Raw genomic sequence first — 16,589 nt, 5'->3', positions numbered from 1 at the left:
TAACTGGGAACAAACCAACATCCATCAAAGATGAATGAATAAACCAACTGCAGTATATCCATACAGTGGAATATCACTGAGCAGTCTAAAAAGAATGAACTGTTAATACACACAACAACATGAATGGACCTCAAGAATGTTAAGCTGAGTGAAAGAAGCTGGACTAAAAAGAATGCATACTGTATGACTCAATTTATATGAAACCCTAGAAAAGACAAAGATCATCTAGACTCAGAGAAAGCAATCAGTAGTTGCCTAAAGATGCAGGGGGTGAGGATTGACTGGCATTGAGCGAAGGGAACTCTTTGTGGGTGATGGAAATGTTCTGTATTTTGTTGGTGCTGAGCGTTACACAGGTGCACAAATTTGTAAAAAGGCAGTGAATTTAAAATAGGAGCATTTTGGGACTTCCCTGGTGGTCCAGTGGGTAAGACTCTGCACTCCCAATGCAGGGGTCCTGGGTTCGATCCCTGGTCAGGGAACTAGATCCCGCATGTTGCAATTCAGAAGTCTGCATGCCAGAACTAAGACCCAGACCAGCCTAAATAAATAAATATTTTTTACAAAACAGATTTTAAAAAATAGGAGCATTTTCTTATATGCAAATTATTCCTCAGTAAAACTGATTTTTGAAATGCCAAGAGAAAAAGACCCCTTTCATTAACTATAATTTTGAAATTAGTTGAGGTTCAAAATGGTAGCTGTCTTAAAATCTTTATGGTGACACTTTAAGTCAAGATTATAATGATTCCTTCAGGGGGGAGGGCTTCCCAGCACTCATTTCTATGGAGATGAAATCCCGCTGAGATGCAGCAGTGCCCCATTTCTGCTCCAACCCTGCTCTCACCCACCACTGCTGTCAGGAGGAAGACAAGTCATGTCTTTTCCATATGCTTGGTGTTAGGTTTACATTATTATGAGGTTAAATAAGTAGCAGATCATTCGTTTTACGTTATTTAAGAACAAATATAACCAAGTAATTGAAAGAATCATTCACAAAATGAGTCATTCATAAAATAATTCTTGAGTCTCTAAAAAGGACAAAGCATGTTTCCAGGTACTGTGCGAGGACAAAGATGAGCTTGGTTGCCCCTAACCTCTGAGCATTCATAGTCAAGGGACAACATGTGTTATATTGATATTATTATTGTTATTATTTATTTTCCTAAATATTACTGTGCACCAAGCCACCCATGGTCTCATACTCGTCACTAGTGCTGCCAGGTGGTGGCCTTGATGACAGACACCACGGAGCACAGAGTGTGCTCGCTGTAGGTGGCTTCTTGGTTTGAAAATTCATCCTCTGCTCACTAGCCCTTTTGAGTTTTGCTAAGTTCTATAAACTTTTTGTGACACTTTTTCCTCTTTAAAACAAACAAATAAAATGTTACATATAACAAAATACAGTGTAAGATTTATAACCTAGTCCTCACAATCCATTCAATAACATGATACTATATTACATATTAATCTAAGATTATAATACCATAATAGAATAACAATGATGATGATGATAACATCTAACTCACAAGGGTGTAATGATGTTTATTATCAGTATTCATGTTAAACATTAGCCCAGTGCCTGACACACAGTAAGCATTCAATAAACATTGGCTGCTATTTTTACTAACATTTTACAAATGAGAAAATTGAGTCTTAGAAATGTAATTAGCATATACAAAGCTAAAAACTAAAAAAAAAAAAAAGTGTCAGAAGGAGATAAAAAGTCAAGTGTTCCTTTTTCTTAACCCTATGCTTTCCCCCAATAGCATATAGCATTTCTAGTATTTTCAGAACAAAATTCAAGTCTCAATAGCAGCAGCACCAAAAAATATCATATATTCAGAGGTAGAGGAGAGTATCTCTAACAGAAATGGTTAGTTATCATATTCATATTGATGTTCTCATAGATTATTCTCTTTTTTCCAATTATTTCCTCTTATATTTTCCTTCAGATTAAATTCCATGAATTTCTATGGCCCCGTTAATGATGGAGACTCTCTTTTTATGGAGGGAGCCGTTTATGATTAAGAAGCGATGCCCAAGATTTTTCTACTTGGTGTTTATTCATTCATGAGTATTTATGTTGAGTCTTCTATGTGCATAGCACTGTGCTAGGAAACATAGGATTTTTATAAATGGATTATGTAATTTCTTAACTAAAGCAACTTATGTACCAGAGTACAAATATACACAAATATATCTAATATAATAAGTGTATAATACACTATGCTCTGCTTCATTCAGCCATTCAGCAAACAGTTATTATGTGCCCTCTAGGTACTGCTGTTGTGCTAGGCTATAGAGATAGATAGATAGGATTGCTATTCCAGAAGAAATCCCATAAGTGAGTCAGACATGTAACCTTAGGACTGGAATTGGTATAGGAGAGGAGGTCACGGTGGATGCAGGACTGCAGCACAGCGTGTGATGGAGAGGATCTACAGAAGTCCAGAGAGGTCAGCAGAAGTGCAAACGCCATTCCAAGGATGGACTTCTTCTCTCTTTCCCTTCCAGTTGCTCAGGAACCCCTAAAAGACACATGTAGGGACGTGATATTTACATTTTATATGATAGAAAGAACAGCCTGGTGGCAATGTAGTACGTGAATTAGAGAAGCAAAACAGGAGTTGGAAAAAGTGGAGAGGAAACTTCTGAAATAATCCAAGAGAGAAATAATAAGAGTGGGTACCAAGGCAGTGGAAGTGGGGATGGAAAGACATTTGAAATATAAGAAAGTAGATGACTTGGCAACTGCATGTGTGGGATGACAAAGGGGGCGAAGTTGAAGATGCAACTGCATGTGTGATATTCAAAAAGACGGGGAATACCTGTTCACGGGAAGAACGGGTTTGAAAAGGAGAATTTAGTCTTTACATGTGTACTTTGAGTTTTTGCAGCATCTCTGAGAAATCAGAGTGAAATGTTCAGCAGGCAGTGGATCTGGAGCTGGGGAGACACTGGGGTGGGGGGCATGCTCATTGGGTAGCTGCCAGCATGTAACTGGCACTTAGAGCAACTGGAAGAAATTAAACCAGCCAAGGAAAAATATAGGACATAAGCAGGGAAGAGGAGAAGCAGGTGACACCATGGGGAATATGAATGTTTAGGGAACTTGGAGAAACCATACACTAGCAGAAGACTGAGAGAGACCAATCAGAACATTTAGGCATAAACACTGGGAGAGAAAGATATGACCAAATCCAAAAGACATTGCAAAAGCCAACAAGAGTTGAAGGAAAGAAGTGGTGAGAGGATCAAATATCAGAAAAACCTTAAGAATGGTTAGGACTGACTCCATGACCTGAAGGACATGATACAGAGATAACATATGCATTTATCAATGACCTACTATGTGCTAGGCGCAGAGAGAGAGGGTGAGAAAGAAAGAGGGTAAGCAAGAGAGTGAGAGAGAAAGTCTCAATTACGCGTGAGAAGCTGAATCAAAGGGATCAAGTGAGTTTCCCCAATGTCGCACAACTAAAAATGTAGGAAAGCAGAGATTCAAACTAAATTAGGAGCTGATTCATCCCTTTGGGGGTGCAGTCATTACTGCATTTTTAGCTTCTTGAAATTAAAAACAATAACTTCAAGCATACAGTAAAGGACAAAAAATGACATCTTTCTGCCCCAGTTCAAAATTTAACAAATATTTTTGTCATATTCACTTAAGATACAACCCAAAGCCCCAATCACTCTTCTTCATCCTTGATTCCCGGAAGTAACCACTACGCAGAAATTGTACTATTCTCATTCGTGCTTTGCTATTTTTGTAGCAGGTGGATGTGTTAACATACCACAAGGGATTATAGGGTACACCTTTGTGTGTTTAAGTTTTTGTGTTAAAATGGGGCCATTAGTTTTTGTCTCAACAGTATGTTTTATAGATGTAATCATATTGATTTCTGTAGGCCTAGTTTGTTCATTAAACAGCTGCGTAGTATTCCATTGGATGGATAGATAGATAGATAGATAGATACAGAGAGATAGATAGTTTTTTCATGATTATTCTGTGACATTATACTATAGGGAAGGCAATACTCAAGCATTAGGAAAAGAATAAAATCAAAGGAGAGAGATGTCACATTTGAGAGACAAGTGCCTTGAAGTTAATTTTACCCACTGGTAAATTTATTGGTTAGCTAATTGGTTATCATTGGCAATGTTCCTAAAGAAAATAACACGTTCTGGGGACAATGGTTAGAATCGAATAATTTAACTGGGTTAAATCTGTAAAAGCAGTAGAAGATCAATTACAAAGGCAAAGCTGAGACTATGCTTCTGGAGCTTTGAGCACCAGCCTGCGGTGTTTTGCCTCTGTACAGGTATTGGGGAAGCGTAGGGAGTTTTGTGAGTAGAGAAATGACAAGACATTGCTCACCATGGCCGAGGTACCTTGAGTTGTTTTAATGGTTAATAAAGATAGAGGATATGTAATATTTCAGCCTGATAAAGAGGCTATATCAGTCTTTGGGGGAAGAGTCATGTTATGGTGAGAAGACAAAAAGGAAGGATGAAGAAAGGTGCAAAAATGGACAAATCTAGCCTGAAGCCTAATTTGTGAGTTTGTTTACTGCCTTTATTTCTTTTACAAAAGTGTTCACATTGTTTACTAAGATACCCAATAAAGCATACCTGCTTCTAAGAAGTTACAGTTATTCAGGTTTACTAGGGAAGCTTCATTCATGTGACCGTTCATCTCTTCAACAAACAGAGTAGATTTACAGCCACGAAAACCTTTGATTTAGAATGAGTGTCTTTGGACTGTTCACCTGTTACAATGGATCCTTAGTCCTAATGCTTAGAAACTTGAATATCCATGAGTTTTTCTTTTTCCCCTTTTAATTTTTCATTATTTCCCTTTTAATTGTGCATTGTTGCTTTACACAAAATAGAGATAAACAGAATAGCATGTTGATTTTAATAAACTATTTCAGAGCAGAAATGTGAAGATAATTTACCTGCCAATTTAATTGTGACACAGTCTAGCACCAGTTGATCAGAAACTACCCTTTTTTTCAGCATTTTAAGACATGAATTTTTATTCTTCCCTGAAAATATCCTCTTTGCAGTTCAAGCCCAAGGTTCATATGCAATTATTTTTGAAATCTTAATTCATATGTCTATTCACCCTCTTTCCTACAAAGCTCATCATCTAAATATTGTCAAACACCTTCAAATGAGCACCTATGATATGAACTCAGGTAAAAGATTCCAGACCCTGAAGCGTATTTTTTTCCAAAAGGAAGCCAACCATGCTGTATAGTGTGCCTGTCTTTGGGCTGTCTGGTTCCTGCTTTCTAAAAGTTAATAATGGAGAGCACAGCATTCCTATGGCTTGCTGATTGACTGGTAGAAATGACAGCAAAATGTATATGACTGAGAAGATTTCATCAGTACATCCTCTGCGCTAGGATGTTTCTGTAATGTTACCCACAGATAGGGGCTATTACATCAAAGATTTTGTGACGTTTAATGTCAAGTTTACCCAGATCACACTGATGATTATTTTAAATAAATGTCCATATTATTAGACCACATCTACCGATCATTTTCTAAAAAATGTATAGACTTTTTTAGAAATTTTAGGTTTACAGAAAAACTGAGCAGGAAGCACAGAGAGTTCCCATCGCTCTCCCCCAACTAGTTCCCCCTGTTATTAACATCTTTTTTTTTAATATGTCTTTATTGGAGTATAATTAGTGTGGTCCATCTGTTACCATTGATGAGCCAATACTGATACATTATCAAGTAAAATCCATAGTTTACTCTAGTATCTTTTTGTTGCACATTATATGGATTTTGACAAATGCATAATGACAGGTATCCACCGTTATATTGTCTTACAGAATGTTTCACTGCCCTCATAACCCCTGTTCAGCCCTACTTCCCTTCCCCGAAACACTGCCCTCAACCAGTCATTTTGATGTCGTAGCGACACTCCCATGCCCTCAACACATGTTGTCATTGTTTGGGTTTTGGTTTTGCTTTTTTGTTGAGATGTGACTGTGATGAGATAATGAGACCAGTGACTATTGAGGGACATTTTTACTGAATTCCTGGTTACTATTTTATCATTTCTCTGTTCTAATTCTGTTAGTTCGAGTTAAATATAGCAATAAAAACGGACAAACTGACAAATAGAGTAACTGCTAGATTTCCATTGTTTCAACCTGCCATACCTCTCTCAACCTTGTATATCCAACCAAATCCAAAAAGTTTAAAAATTTAAAAAAGGAAACCACCTAGGCTTCTAGACTTATCCTAGCGTCCTGTGCTGCTGTGCTCCAGGAAACCACCTAGGCTTCTAGACTTATCCTAGCGTCCTGTGCTGCTGTGCTCCAGTTCTAGTGATCATCCAACTCAAAAACAAGCACTCCTGCACGCAGCTAGCCAAGTGATGACTACATGGCATAACTCGTGCTTTATATCCAAGTCTCAGATGGTAGCTGAGTTGTTGTATATAGCAGGTTACTGCTTTAAAACAATCATTTATATTCACACAAAAAGTGAAAGATTAGATTTCTAAGCCCACTTTTTATACTAATGCAACTAGTGTATTAGCCTTTCACTTATTAAGTCTAGAAAAATTATTAAAACTATGGATTTTCATTAATCAGACATAATTACTATTTTTTTTTTATATCCTAACAAACCCAACTCCATCCACTGGTCTTCCAGTCACAAGCAAAAAAGTAACATAAGCAGACGTAAGCACAAATTAGCATGAAATCAATACCAGGTATGATAAATATATGCATTTTATTTAGATATATTTCTGTTAAACATGTTACTTTTTTAAGACAATTTGTATAGAGCCTTTAAAATGAATATAATTCTGATTTCTACCCATAGTACTGAAGAAGCTACTTAATAACATTCACTATCAAGGCCATTTTTACTTAACCACTTTTCATTTGATATTTACCACTCTTGCAAAAATATAAGCAAATCAACATCTGTGTAGATTGCTGAGTGTATTCAAGGGCCACGCATGATGAACTCAAGATGAACACAACAATTCAAAGACTTTTGGAATAAAATTGTTGAAACCAGGGCGCTGGTTTTACCCAGGGCTCTGTGGCTCTGATAATGAAAGAATATAGCTGCCCCTCCACCTCCCATGCTGAGAGCAATCTTGAGCAAAAAGCGTCTGGATTGATATTAACCTGTAATGTATTACAGGTTTGAGTGATGTTGATCATAGTGGGCGAAGTTCAAACGACATCAACAGCTGAACGTTAGGAAATCAAAACCCTATTTTGATTTTTTTCAAAATTAATTATGTAGTCAGAGTTCCCCTTACGGTTTTCACAGTGGAGTACAAGAGCATCTTATTGAATGTCCAACTGAATGACGTAAAGCTCCTTGGAAGGGGTACATGAGAGCTCATAGTACATGCTTTCCAACTAATATTACTGGATCACACACCACTTTTAACAAGACTTAGCAAAGGATAGCTATTTGAAGAACACACCTCTGGACTGTAGATGCCACATGATCAGCAGAATTTTAATCTGCTGGGATGTTGGAAAGATACCTTATTAAAAGAGCTTCCAATGAGATTAATTGATTAACAGCACAGTTCATCTCCATAGAAAGAATTTGCTTTTTAAAGAAGTCATTGAGTGCTACAAGTTGAATTAGTATTCACTTAATGTCAACATTCATTTTGAGCAACCTATGAAATATTTTTAAAGAGATACTTAGTAAATTATATCAATAAGCATTTTAATATAAATCAAAATGCAGTTCATTTTTTCCACTTAGAAATATATTACCAAGATGATAGTTATTTGAAAAAGAATAACATTTCAGCTCAGCTCTAACTAATGCCAAATAAAGGTGGTAGTATGTCTTCATTCCTTAAATATTGATTTGGAGAGTCAGGGAATTTCAAGTATATAAAAATCCGAGTGCCAAAAAGTAGAGATGAGAGTCCAAAACATAGAATGCACAAAATAGCCTACTACAATGTTCAATGCACAAGAGCTAGTAATTATTATCCAATATGTAGAATTTAACCTAACACATATTTGGAGCAGATTAATCTTTTAGCATTTCGAAAGGAAGATCAATGGCAAAATAAGATTGATTTAATCGTTAAATTCGTTGTTCTCTAACACACAAACCGTTACATTTTTGTTCCCCGGGTTTTTTTGTTTGTTTGTTTGTTTAACGCTATTTATTTATTTATTTATTTTTTGGTTGTGTTGGGTCTTCGTTGCTGCGCGCGGGCTTTCTCTAGTTGCGGCGAGCGGGGGCCACTCTTCATCGTGGTGCGCGGATCTCTCACTGTCACGGCCTCTTTTGCTGCGGAGCACAGGCTCCAGACGCGCAGGCTCAGTAGTTGTGGCTCACGGGCCTAGATGCTCCGCGGCACGTGGGATATTCCCAGACCAGGGCTCGAACCCGTGTCCCCTGCATCGGCTGGCGGATTCTCAACCACTGCACCACCAGGGAAGCCCTGTTCCCCGGTTTTAGTTAGCAAAAAGCAATAGCTACCAAACCAGCCAAGTGAAGTTTTGAAACAACTAATGAAATAATTCTTAGAAAAGCATCTTTATCCTCCATACAAATGATAAGTGGGATTGTGGATGTGTTAGTGACTCTGATAATCACATAAATGTTTTCCACTTTCAAAATAATGAGTTGAAAAGAAAAAGCATGTAGTATTTGCAGGATAAAGCAAATATCTCAATATATACTTATATTTAAGCAAAGATGGTTAGAAACCAAGATTTCAATGGAAGTTATTAGTTAAAGTCAAAGGACTCAATTTAAAACCCCAGTAATGTTCAATTGAATTTGGAAATAGCACTATGAACTTTTTTCCCTAAAAATATGTACAGGTATTTCTTTCTTAAGATCAATAACCTATTCCCCCAAATATAATAATGCTATTCTCCAAAAAAAGAGAATTAGGGCTCCCTGAAGGGATGGCTGATCCAGGCATGGGGGAGAAAACGGGCAACATGAGTGTATGGCATCTGTTCATCCCAGAAAGCAGAGAAGCTGGAAAAATAGAGGGGTCATGCCATACAGGCGCCAACACGAAGGGGTCCCAGTTAGGCAACAGTGAGACAATTGGCACATCAAAGGAGCATTTGAAGCCCATATGTTCAGATTTTTAGTTAAATAAATAAGGAAGATGGAAGGAAGAAGGGAAGGAAAAACTAGAATAACAACAAAGAACATGGTCTTTGATTCCTTTCTGTGGAGCGAGGAGTGGGAAATCTGTATTAATGGACCCTTTACAGCTGTGGGCATCTGTGCTTCAGAAATAAGGCCGTAAAGGTGCATGTATAAGGATGTTTCCTGTAGAACTGTTTGAAAAAGCCATAAGTTGGAAGAAACTCCAATGACTACCAATAGGAGATTAATAAAATAAATAATAGTACATCCATTTATGGACTACTAAGCAGCCAGTAAAAACGATGGAGCAAACTTCATGAAATGACATATAGAGGTCCATAATATATTGTTTAATGGAAAACGGAAATTTCAGAATAGTATAAAAGGCTTAATCCCATTTTTGCACGAAGTAAAACAGTATGTGATTATACAAATAAATGTATTTGCCTTAAAAAGATAGAAATCTGGAATGAATAATATAAGACTATTCCACTAACAGTGGTCACCTCTGGGATTAGAACTTGACAGCACCTGTGGGTGGAAGCAGTTTGAGAGGGAATGTTTGCATTTCATTTTAGATATTCTTATGTCATCTTAGTGCTTTTTTACAAGCATTGTTGATTTTGTAACACATAGGGAAGAAAAGAGATGATCCCTTCCATGTAACAATTATTCTCTTGCTTAACCCATCTCCCACAGATGCCAGGCTGCAAACAAGACCTGCCCCACAGATTACATATGGAATAATCACATCTGCAGATGCCTGGCTCAGCAAGATTTTATTTTTTCCTCTAATGTTGGAGATGGTAAGCCGAATGCTGTATTAAAGACTAAATGTCTCTATTTTGATTAACAAATATTATAATATTAAAATCACATGTACAATATTCATTTTCATGCTTTGAAATCACTTACTACAAAATAGGACACTTTCTGCTTCGTATTGGTATTATTTTGAAATTCTTTGTAAAGGAACCTACCTGTGTGAGTGCACAACCCTTTAATGAACAATATAAAATGAAAACACTTTTAAAGGCTTTTTATTGTTTCCCACCACACCCAGAACCAAGTAAGGGATAGTAAAGATGTCCTGACTGTGTTTGTCTAGACTCTGCAGACGGATTCCATGACATCTGTGGGCCCAACAAGGAGCTGGATGAAGAGACCTGTCAGTGCGTCTGCAGAGGGGGGCTTTGGCCTTCCAGCTGTGGACCCCACAAGGAACTGGACAGAAACTCATGCCAGTGTGTCTGTAAAAACAAACTCTTCCCCAGCTCGTGTGCGGCCAACAGAGAATTTGACGAAAACACATGCCAGTGCGTATGTAAAAGAACCTGCCCAAGAAATCAACCCCTAAACCCTGGAAAATGTGCCTGTGAATGTACAGAAACTCCACAGAAATGCTTCTTAAAAGGAAAGAAGTTTCAGCACCAAACTTGCAGGTAAGAAATCTTCATAAACAGTATTCATTTCTCTTACTGGAAATAGTTTTCTCAACGCAAAGCAGTTTTCTCAACCAAAATATTGGTTCTTTGTTACAGTGGAACTAGTTAAGTTCTGGAAGATGAATTCTGATATTTTGTAACCAATGCTAAATTTTTGTGAGACTTTGCCCCCCGCTCCCAAAATAAGATGGGAGTCCTGGGAACCAAAACCAGATCCAAGCTCAGAATACACTAAATCCTTGTTCCAGAGACTAAGGTAGTAGCTCTCCACATGAGTTAGAGAACAGATGCATAGGACAGTCACTTGCGGAGCATTTTCAAAATATATCCAGGTAGTGCACACCTGCCCCCAACAAAATGATGATGCCATCAGATGTAATTTTGTACAGCTGTTCTAAGTGCAGAAAATGTGCAAGTTTTACAAAGTATAGGATGATACCGTTTACTGTGGAATTGTATCTAGAAATGAAAATAGTTAAGCTAAGTATAATATTTAATGGAATCAGAGAAATAAATTAATACGTTGTTCAAGGTTACTCAAGACATTCCTTAAACCTGAATCTGCTCCCTTCTTCACCAGAAAAAAATGAGTCTCTTGGACTCAGACACTTTCAGTGTTAACCCCTGAACCTCTTCCTCTTTGATCTGAGAATAAGCCAGATCTGTGCTTTTGACATTTGCTCCCATTCTCCTTCAGCATCTCGCTCCACCAGTCACGCCCTCTCCCTTCCACACCTTCAATGTCCTCAACTCTAGTGTTCGTCCCCCTCAATTTTTTCTATTTTATTGGCATCTCACTGCGATTTTGAGCATTCTGTAGCAACCAAGCTCTGTCCTTGTCTTCTGAGTTGCACCAAGACCAGGCATTTGGCATTTATCTATTCACCTCTTTCATCTCTCATTTATTCAACCAACTGGAACCTGGTTTATGCCCTAATATTCCACGATCAAGTTCAGTAGACCCTTCATTGTCAAATCCAATGGACAATTTGGTCTTTCTGTAAACCTGTCCTTTCCGTAGTTTCTCTTTAGGCTCTCCTCTGCTTTGAGTGAGACAACATTGTGCTTTCCTGGTTGTCCTTTAGGTTTTCTGACCACTTGCTGTCCATCACTGGAGTTCTCACTGGGTTCTCTTCTTCCACCCACTCTTTCCAGATGGTGATAACACCCTTTCAACAGATGATTATTCACACGACTTAAAACTTTATTTACATTTATTTGTTTACATTTATAATCGTAAATAATTACAATTTATTTACAATTTAGTATCTGCATGAATGTTCATCATTACCTTTATCTTCAGTAAATAAAGTGTCTTTCTTTTTGATTCTCAAGAGTTTGTATTCTCACTTCAGTTTATCTTTCTGAAGACTTGTCCACACTAACATGTTAGCTACTGCATGAGGAGACTTCCATGAATCTAGGTATCTCATTAATGACTTTTTTTTTTCTTCCATTATCATGTCAGAAGACCTGAGAGGAATCCTTGTTTTTCCTCTTTAGAATATTCTGGGCAATGATATTCCAATTTTACTTGCATATCCTACTCTAATCAGCAAAAGGATATTTCAAAAATGCAGAGTATAGATACTAAATCTTATTAAAGATCATGAAACCATTTTTTCTTATTGAATCCGAGTGAACCCAGAACACATTGAAAAACCTGAAATTTTTGTTTACATAAAACTAACCAGCCATATTTTTCTACAGAATTCTTATATTAACTTAGTAGAAAAGATTTCTGTCATTGTATTTCTCCTCATCGCATACATTGTTTCTTAATGGCTTTTTATTTACTAACTCTCTCCCCATGTTCATTTTTCTAAGTGTATAATTCCAGGTTTTATGCATATACTGAAGCAAAAAAAGATAGTTTAATATTTTGAAAATATATGTACTCCTCAATTTCTCTTCATATTTATTCCAAAATTGTGGCAGGCAGAGTATACATTCTGTGGTTCACTGCCTTAATCAGCAACTTACATTGATCATTGAGAATTGTATCCGGTTCACTGCCTTAATCAGCAACTTACATTGATCATTGAGAATTGTATCCAGTTCACTGCCTTAATCAGCAACTTACATTGATCATTGAGAATTGTATCTCTTTAGTAAAGGAATACCGGTGGCCTTATAATAATGTAATTGTATTTAGAACTGAAAATAAATAAATAACATTCTAACTAGATATGCTTTCTTTTCTGGAGCAAAAGAAATGCCGTTTCAAAATCACATCTGTAGTTTTTCTGTGGTGCATGTTTGATCTCCAGGTCACCTTGCATTTTTCTTGCATTGTATCCATCCCCACTGCCACATGTTACGTATACTCATCCTCCAGAAAAATCCTTCAAAGATGGCTCCCATTCACTGGAGCAACAAGGCTGCTGATGTTATTGGCTGCTGGGTCGTTTGTCCTTTGCCACTACTAGAAACTGGACATCTAGGGTAGGAGGAAAGGGACCCTCACAGTGAATACTGTGCCTTCCCCCAGACTGCACTGTTTTCACACGGAGCCCAGGTGGAGGAGGGAGGCTGAGCCACTCTCGTGCAGCCAGCCAGCTGCCAGTCCAGCCAAGTCAAGAGTGAGAATGGGGCCCTCACTGTGGACCACAGTCCTGAGAGAATGGCTGGGTTTAATCGCTCCAAAGTCTGGGTTCCAAACGAGTCCCAGAGTCTTGTGAATTCTGCCATGCTTACGTGATCATGCTAAATTGGCAGACCTTAAATATTCACTTTCAAAATTTCTGTTTTATGTTACTTTCATCTACGAAGCACAGAGCACTTCAAAAGAACTAATGCTAACAACACCTCATTCTTCCATTCGTTATTTCTGCAAGCAAGACTCTTTCTTTTTTTTTAGGTTTTTCCATTCCTCTTAAATTTGTTAATTCCAGGCACAAACTTTAGCAATTTATAAACCGGAGAACAATTTTATGATAAAATAAGTAACTCTGTTCTAGTCTGAAACTTAGAGAACACAAAAGTGCATTTGTAGCATAACAAATTCATCTCCTTGGTCTTTAACAAAAGTCTGTCCTTCTTTGTTCCCCTAGTTGTTACAGACGACCATGTACAAATCGAGTGAAGCATTGTGAACAGGGACTTTCATTTAGTGAAGAAGTATGTCGCTGTGTCCCTTCATATTGGAAAAGACCACATATGAACTAAGATTGTATCTTTTCTAGTTCGTCATTTTTCTATCATGGGAAAACGGTGTTGCCATGTTAGAACTATGAACACAGAGACTTTGTGGGACCTGGTAACAAAGACAAAAGTCAGTTTCCTGAACCATGTGGATAATGTTACAGAAATGGACTGGAGCTCATCTGCAAAAGACTGGTTTTCTGCCAATGACCAAACAGCTGAGGTTTTTCTCTTGTGATTTTAAAAAAGAATAATGACTATATAATTTATTTCCACTAAAAATATTGTTTCTGCATTCATTTTTATAGCAATAACAATTGGTAAAGCTCACCGTGATCAATATTTTTATATCATGCAAAATATGTTTAAAATAAAATGAAAATTGTATTATAAGCTGGTAAGTTGAGTCCATTACCATCTTACACTATCAGCAAAACTTGATATTATGAAAACTGTCATCTCCCTCTGCTCTTTTCCTTTTTCTCTAATTGGATGTCAGATTTTGATTGCTGTATGATCCTGTAAAAGAAAGTTTCAGAGGGACAGCAGTTGCTATTAATTTTATTTAAATTCATCTCTTAATATATTTAATGAGTAGAAATGCTTTAGCACATGACACTTTTGAATTTATAGCCAAATGAATCAATAGAAAACATATCATCTCATAAGATAGTCTGCTTAGCATGGTTATGCAATTGAAAGTTATTCAGTGCCCTTGGAGCATTCAGACTCTTAACCTGATAGAATAGCTCTCAGTACATATTAAAATGGCTTTAAAATATTTTTCTTAAAAAGAATCTTTCCATATGTTTAATTTCTCTGACCAGCTAAATACTTTTTATAAACTGAAGTGCTCTACCCAACACATATGAAATAAATTGGAAATGACATTTAAATGTTCATATGTGCTAAAAAGGAAACCTTTCAGTCACACAATTAAAGCACTTGTTTCGTTTTTTTAAAAAGGCAGCACACTAAAATTTGTTTTTCTGGGAACAAATATTTTGCCTCCGTAAATGCAACCACATAAGTGGTTGGCTTGTTGACAGAGAATTGATTATTTTCTCGTAGGACATGGCTACTAGCAAATAAAAATACATAGCTACTAGCAAATACATAAAAATAAGTAGTCCTGAAAGGAAAAAAAAAAGAATCTATAAAGTTATGTAAAAATGGCTTTTAAAAACTGGCAAATTTAATATAACAAAAACATTTTAAATGGTATAGGTGACTACTCAGTACAGTACAAAATATTAGTATCTCTATGTTTTGCTACAAAATAATTTATTTTTTATAATATTTGATTAGAAGGTCGATGCCCTAAAAATGTTGAAACACTGTTTTCAATACTGACTTTTAAAACAATGTTACATGCAAGATTTGCTGAATTACAGGTACGTACTCTGCACAACTTTAACATCTCGTTCATAAATTCAGATTTTTTTTTACGTACTGGGAAAAAGGAGTCTTTTGAAATTCTCTCATTATACATTTATGGACCATCTTTGTATTTTTTAAGCAAAGATGAATCTGAAGCCTGTAGGCAGAAAATATATGAAAATACGCATTGTACAATCTATGAACCAGCTGCGGTCTGGGTAATTTTCACACTTGAGAACAGCAAAGACGAACGAACACAAAAAGCAACAGCAGCAGCAACAGCGATAATAATGAAACAAAAGTAAAAGATAAGTATATTTGACAACAGCTATAGTTTTATCAAAATTTCCCCAACAGAGCAAATTAGAGAGTGACAAACGAACGAGCACAAAAAGCAACAGCAGCAGCAACAGCGATAATAATGAAACAAAAGTAAAAGATAAGTATATTTGACAACAGCTATAGTTTTATCAAAATTTCCCCAACAGAGCAAATTAGAGAGTCATTACAAAAGGAAGAATGGAATCATAATAAACAATATCTTTCCACCTGCTGGGGAGGCACAGTCCCTTGGTGCATAAAATGGTCACCAGCTATACAATTCAACTGAGATTCAATTTAATAATTTTGCACCACATTTCAGCCAAGAATGTAAGCAAACAAACATTATATAATCTGTTACGTTGATCTGGCATCAATCAATTTTAGTCTTGATACATTTTAAATGTATTAATTTTTTTAGATAATTTAGAAAGAATCTATTCTAAGTTTCCAGTGAGCCCCCTGAGGCCATGTAGAGAATAGTAGTATCTGATATAATGACCGTTACAAGTTATCAGCTTAAAAAAATCTAAACTATGTGTTGACAATTGGTTTCTCAGAATATATAGGTAAGCCAAAGAAATCACTAGACCAAAATATAAAGCGTGAGGCATGCCAGAAAAAATAACATTTAATTTGTCCCTGAAGATGTAATAATTTTGATGAAAGGCGAAAGTAACATCAACAAAGACAATACTTTGCCAGAGATTCTTGCAAACAATTTTATATGGACCATAAAAATCTCACTTCACTACATTATAATAATTGAGATTCTGTGGTACTGGTTAAGAAAGTGGACTAGAGCTCAAGCTAAACAGTGATTTAAAATATTAGCAAATAGGATTCAGCAAGTAGCTAAAATAGACAGCGAGCATTTTCATAAACCCTGCAAGAGTCTCCAACTACCAATTGGTCAAATCTCAAGGATGAAGATGAAAAAACACTGGAAGCTTGCAGCAACAGTTACTATATCCAAATCTTGGAAAGTTTATAAACAGAATTATATGTCTAGAAACCTAACCCTGTATACTCTGTTTAAAAGACTCACGGAACAAAATATTTTGGTAAGCGGTTATAAGATTTAGCTTCCATATCTTTTTTTCTTTCTTTCTTTTTTGGAAGGGGGTTTTGACATTTGCCAACTGCTTGAGTGAAACAGACTCC

At 36.6% G+C, this 16,589-nt stretch overlaps 1 protein-coding gene across 3 annotated transcripts in view; it reads left to right on the top strand.

Annotated features, from left to right (window-relative positions):
• Positions 1-14,117, top strand: part of VEGFC (vascular endothelial growth factor C) — a 91,200-nt gene extending 77,083 nt beyond the window's left edge. For all 3 annotated transcript variants that reach the window (XM_024115802.1, XM_055080832.1, XM_024115803.3), the window contains exons 5-7: positions 9,835-9,941; positions 10,244-10,577; positions 13,634-14,117. In XM_024115802.1, coding sequence (XP_023971570.1) covers positions 9,835-9,941; positions 10,244-10,577; positions 13,634-13,748 — 556 coding nt within the window. In that variant the 3' untranslated portion in view covers positions 13,749-14,117. The remainder of the gene's footprint in view (positions 1-9,834; positions 9,942-10,243; positions 10,578-13,633) is intronic.
• The last annotated feature ends 2,472 nt before the right edge of the window (positions 14,118-16,589 follow it).

This window comes from Physeter macrocephalus, chromosome 20, assembly GCF_002837175.3.
Source record: "Physeter macrocephalus isolate SW-GA chromosome 20, ASM283717v5, whole genome shotgun sequence".
Classification (NCBI taxonomy): Eukaryota; Metazoa; Chordata; class Mammalia; order Artiodactyla; family Physeteridae; genus Physeter; species Physeter macrocephalus.
This window is presented reverse-complemented; position numbering and strand designations above follow the sequence as displayed.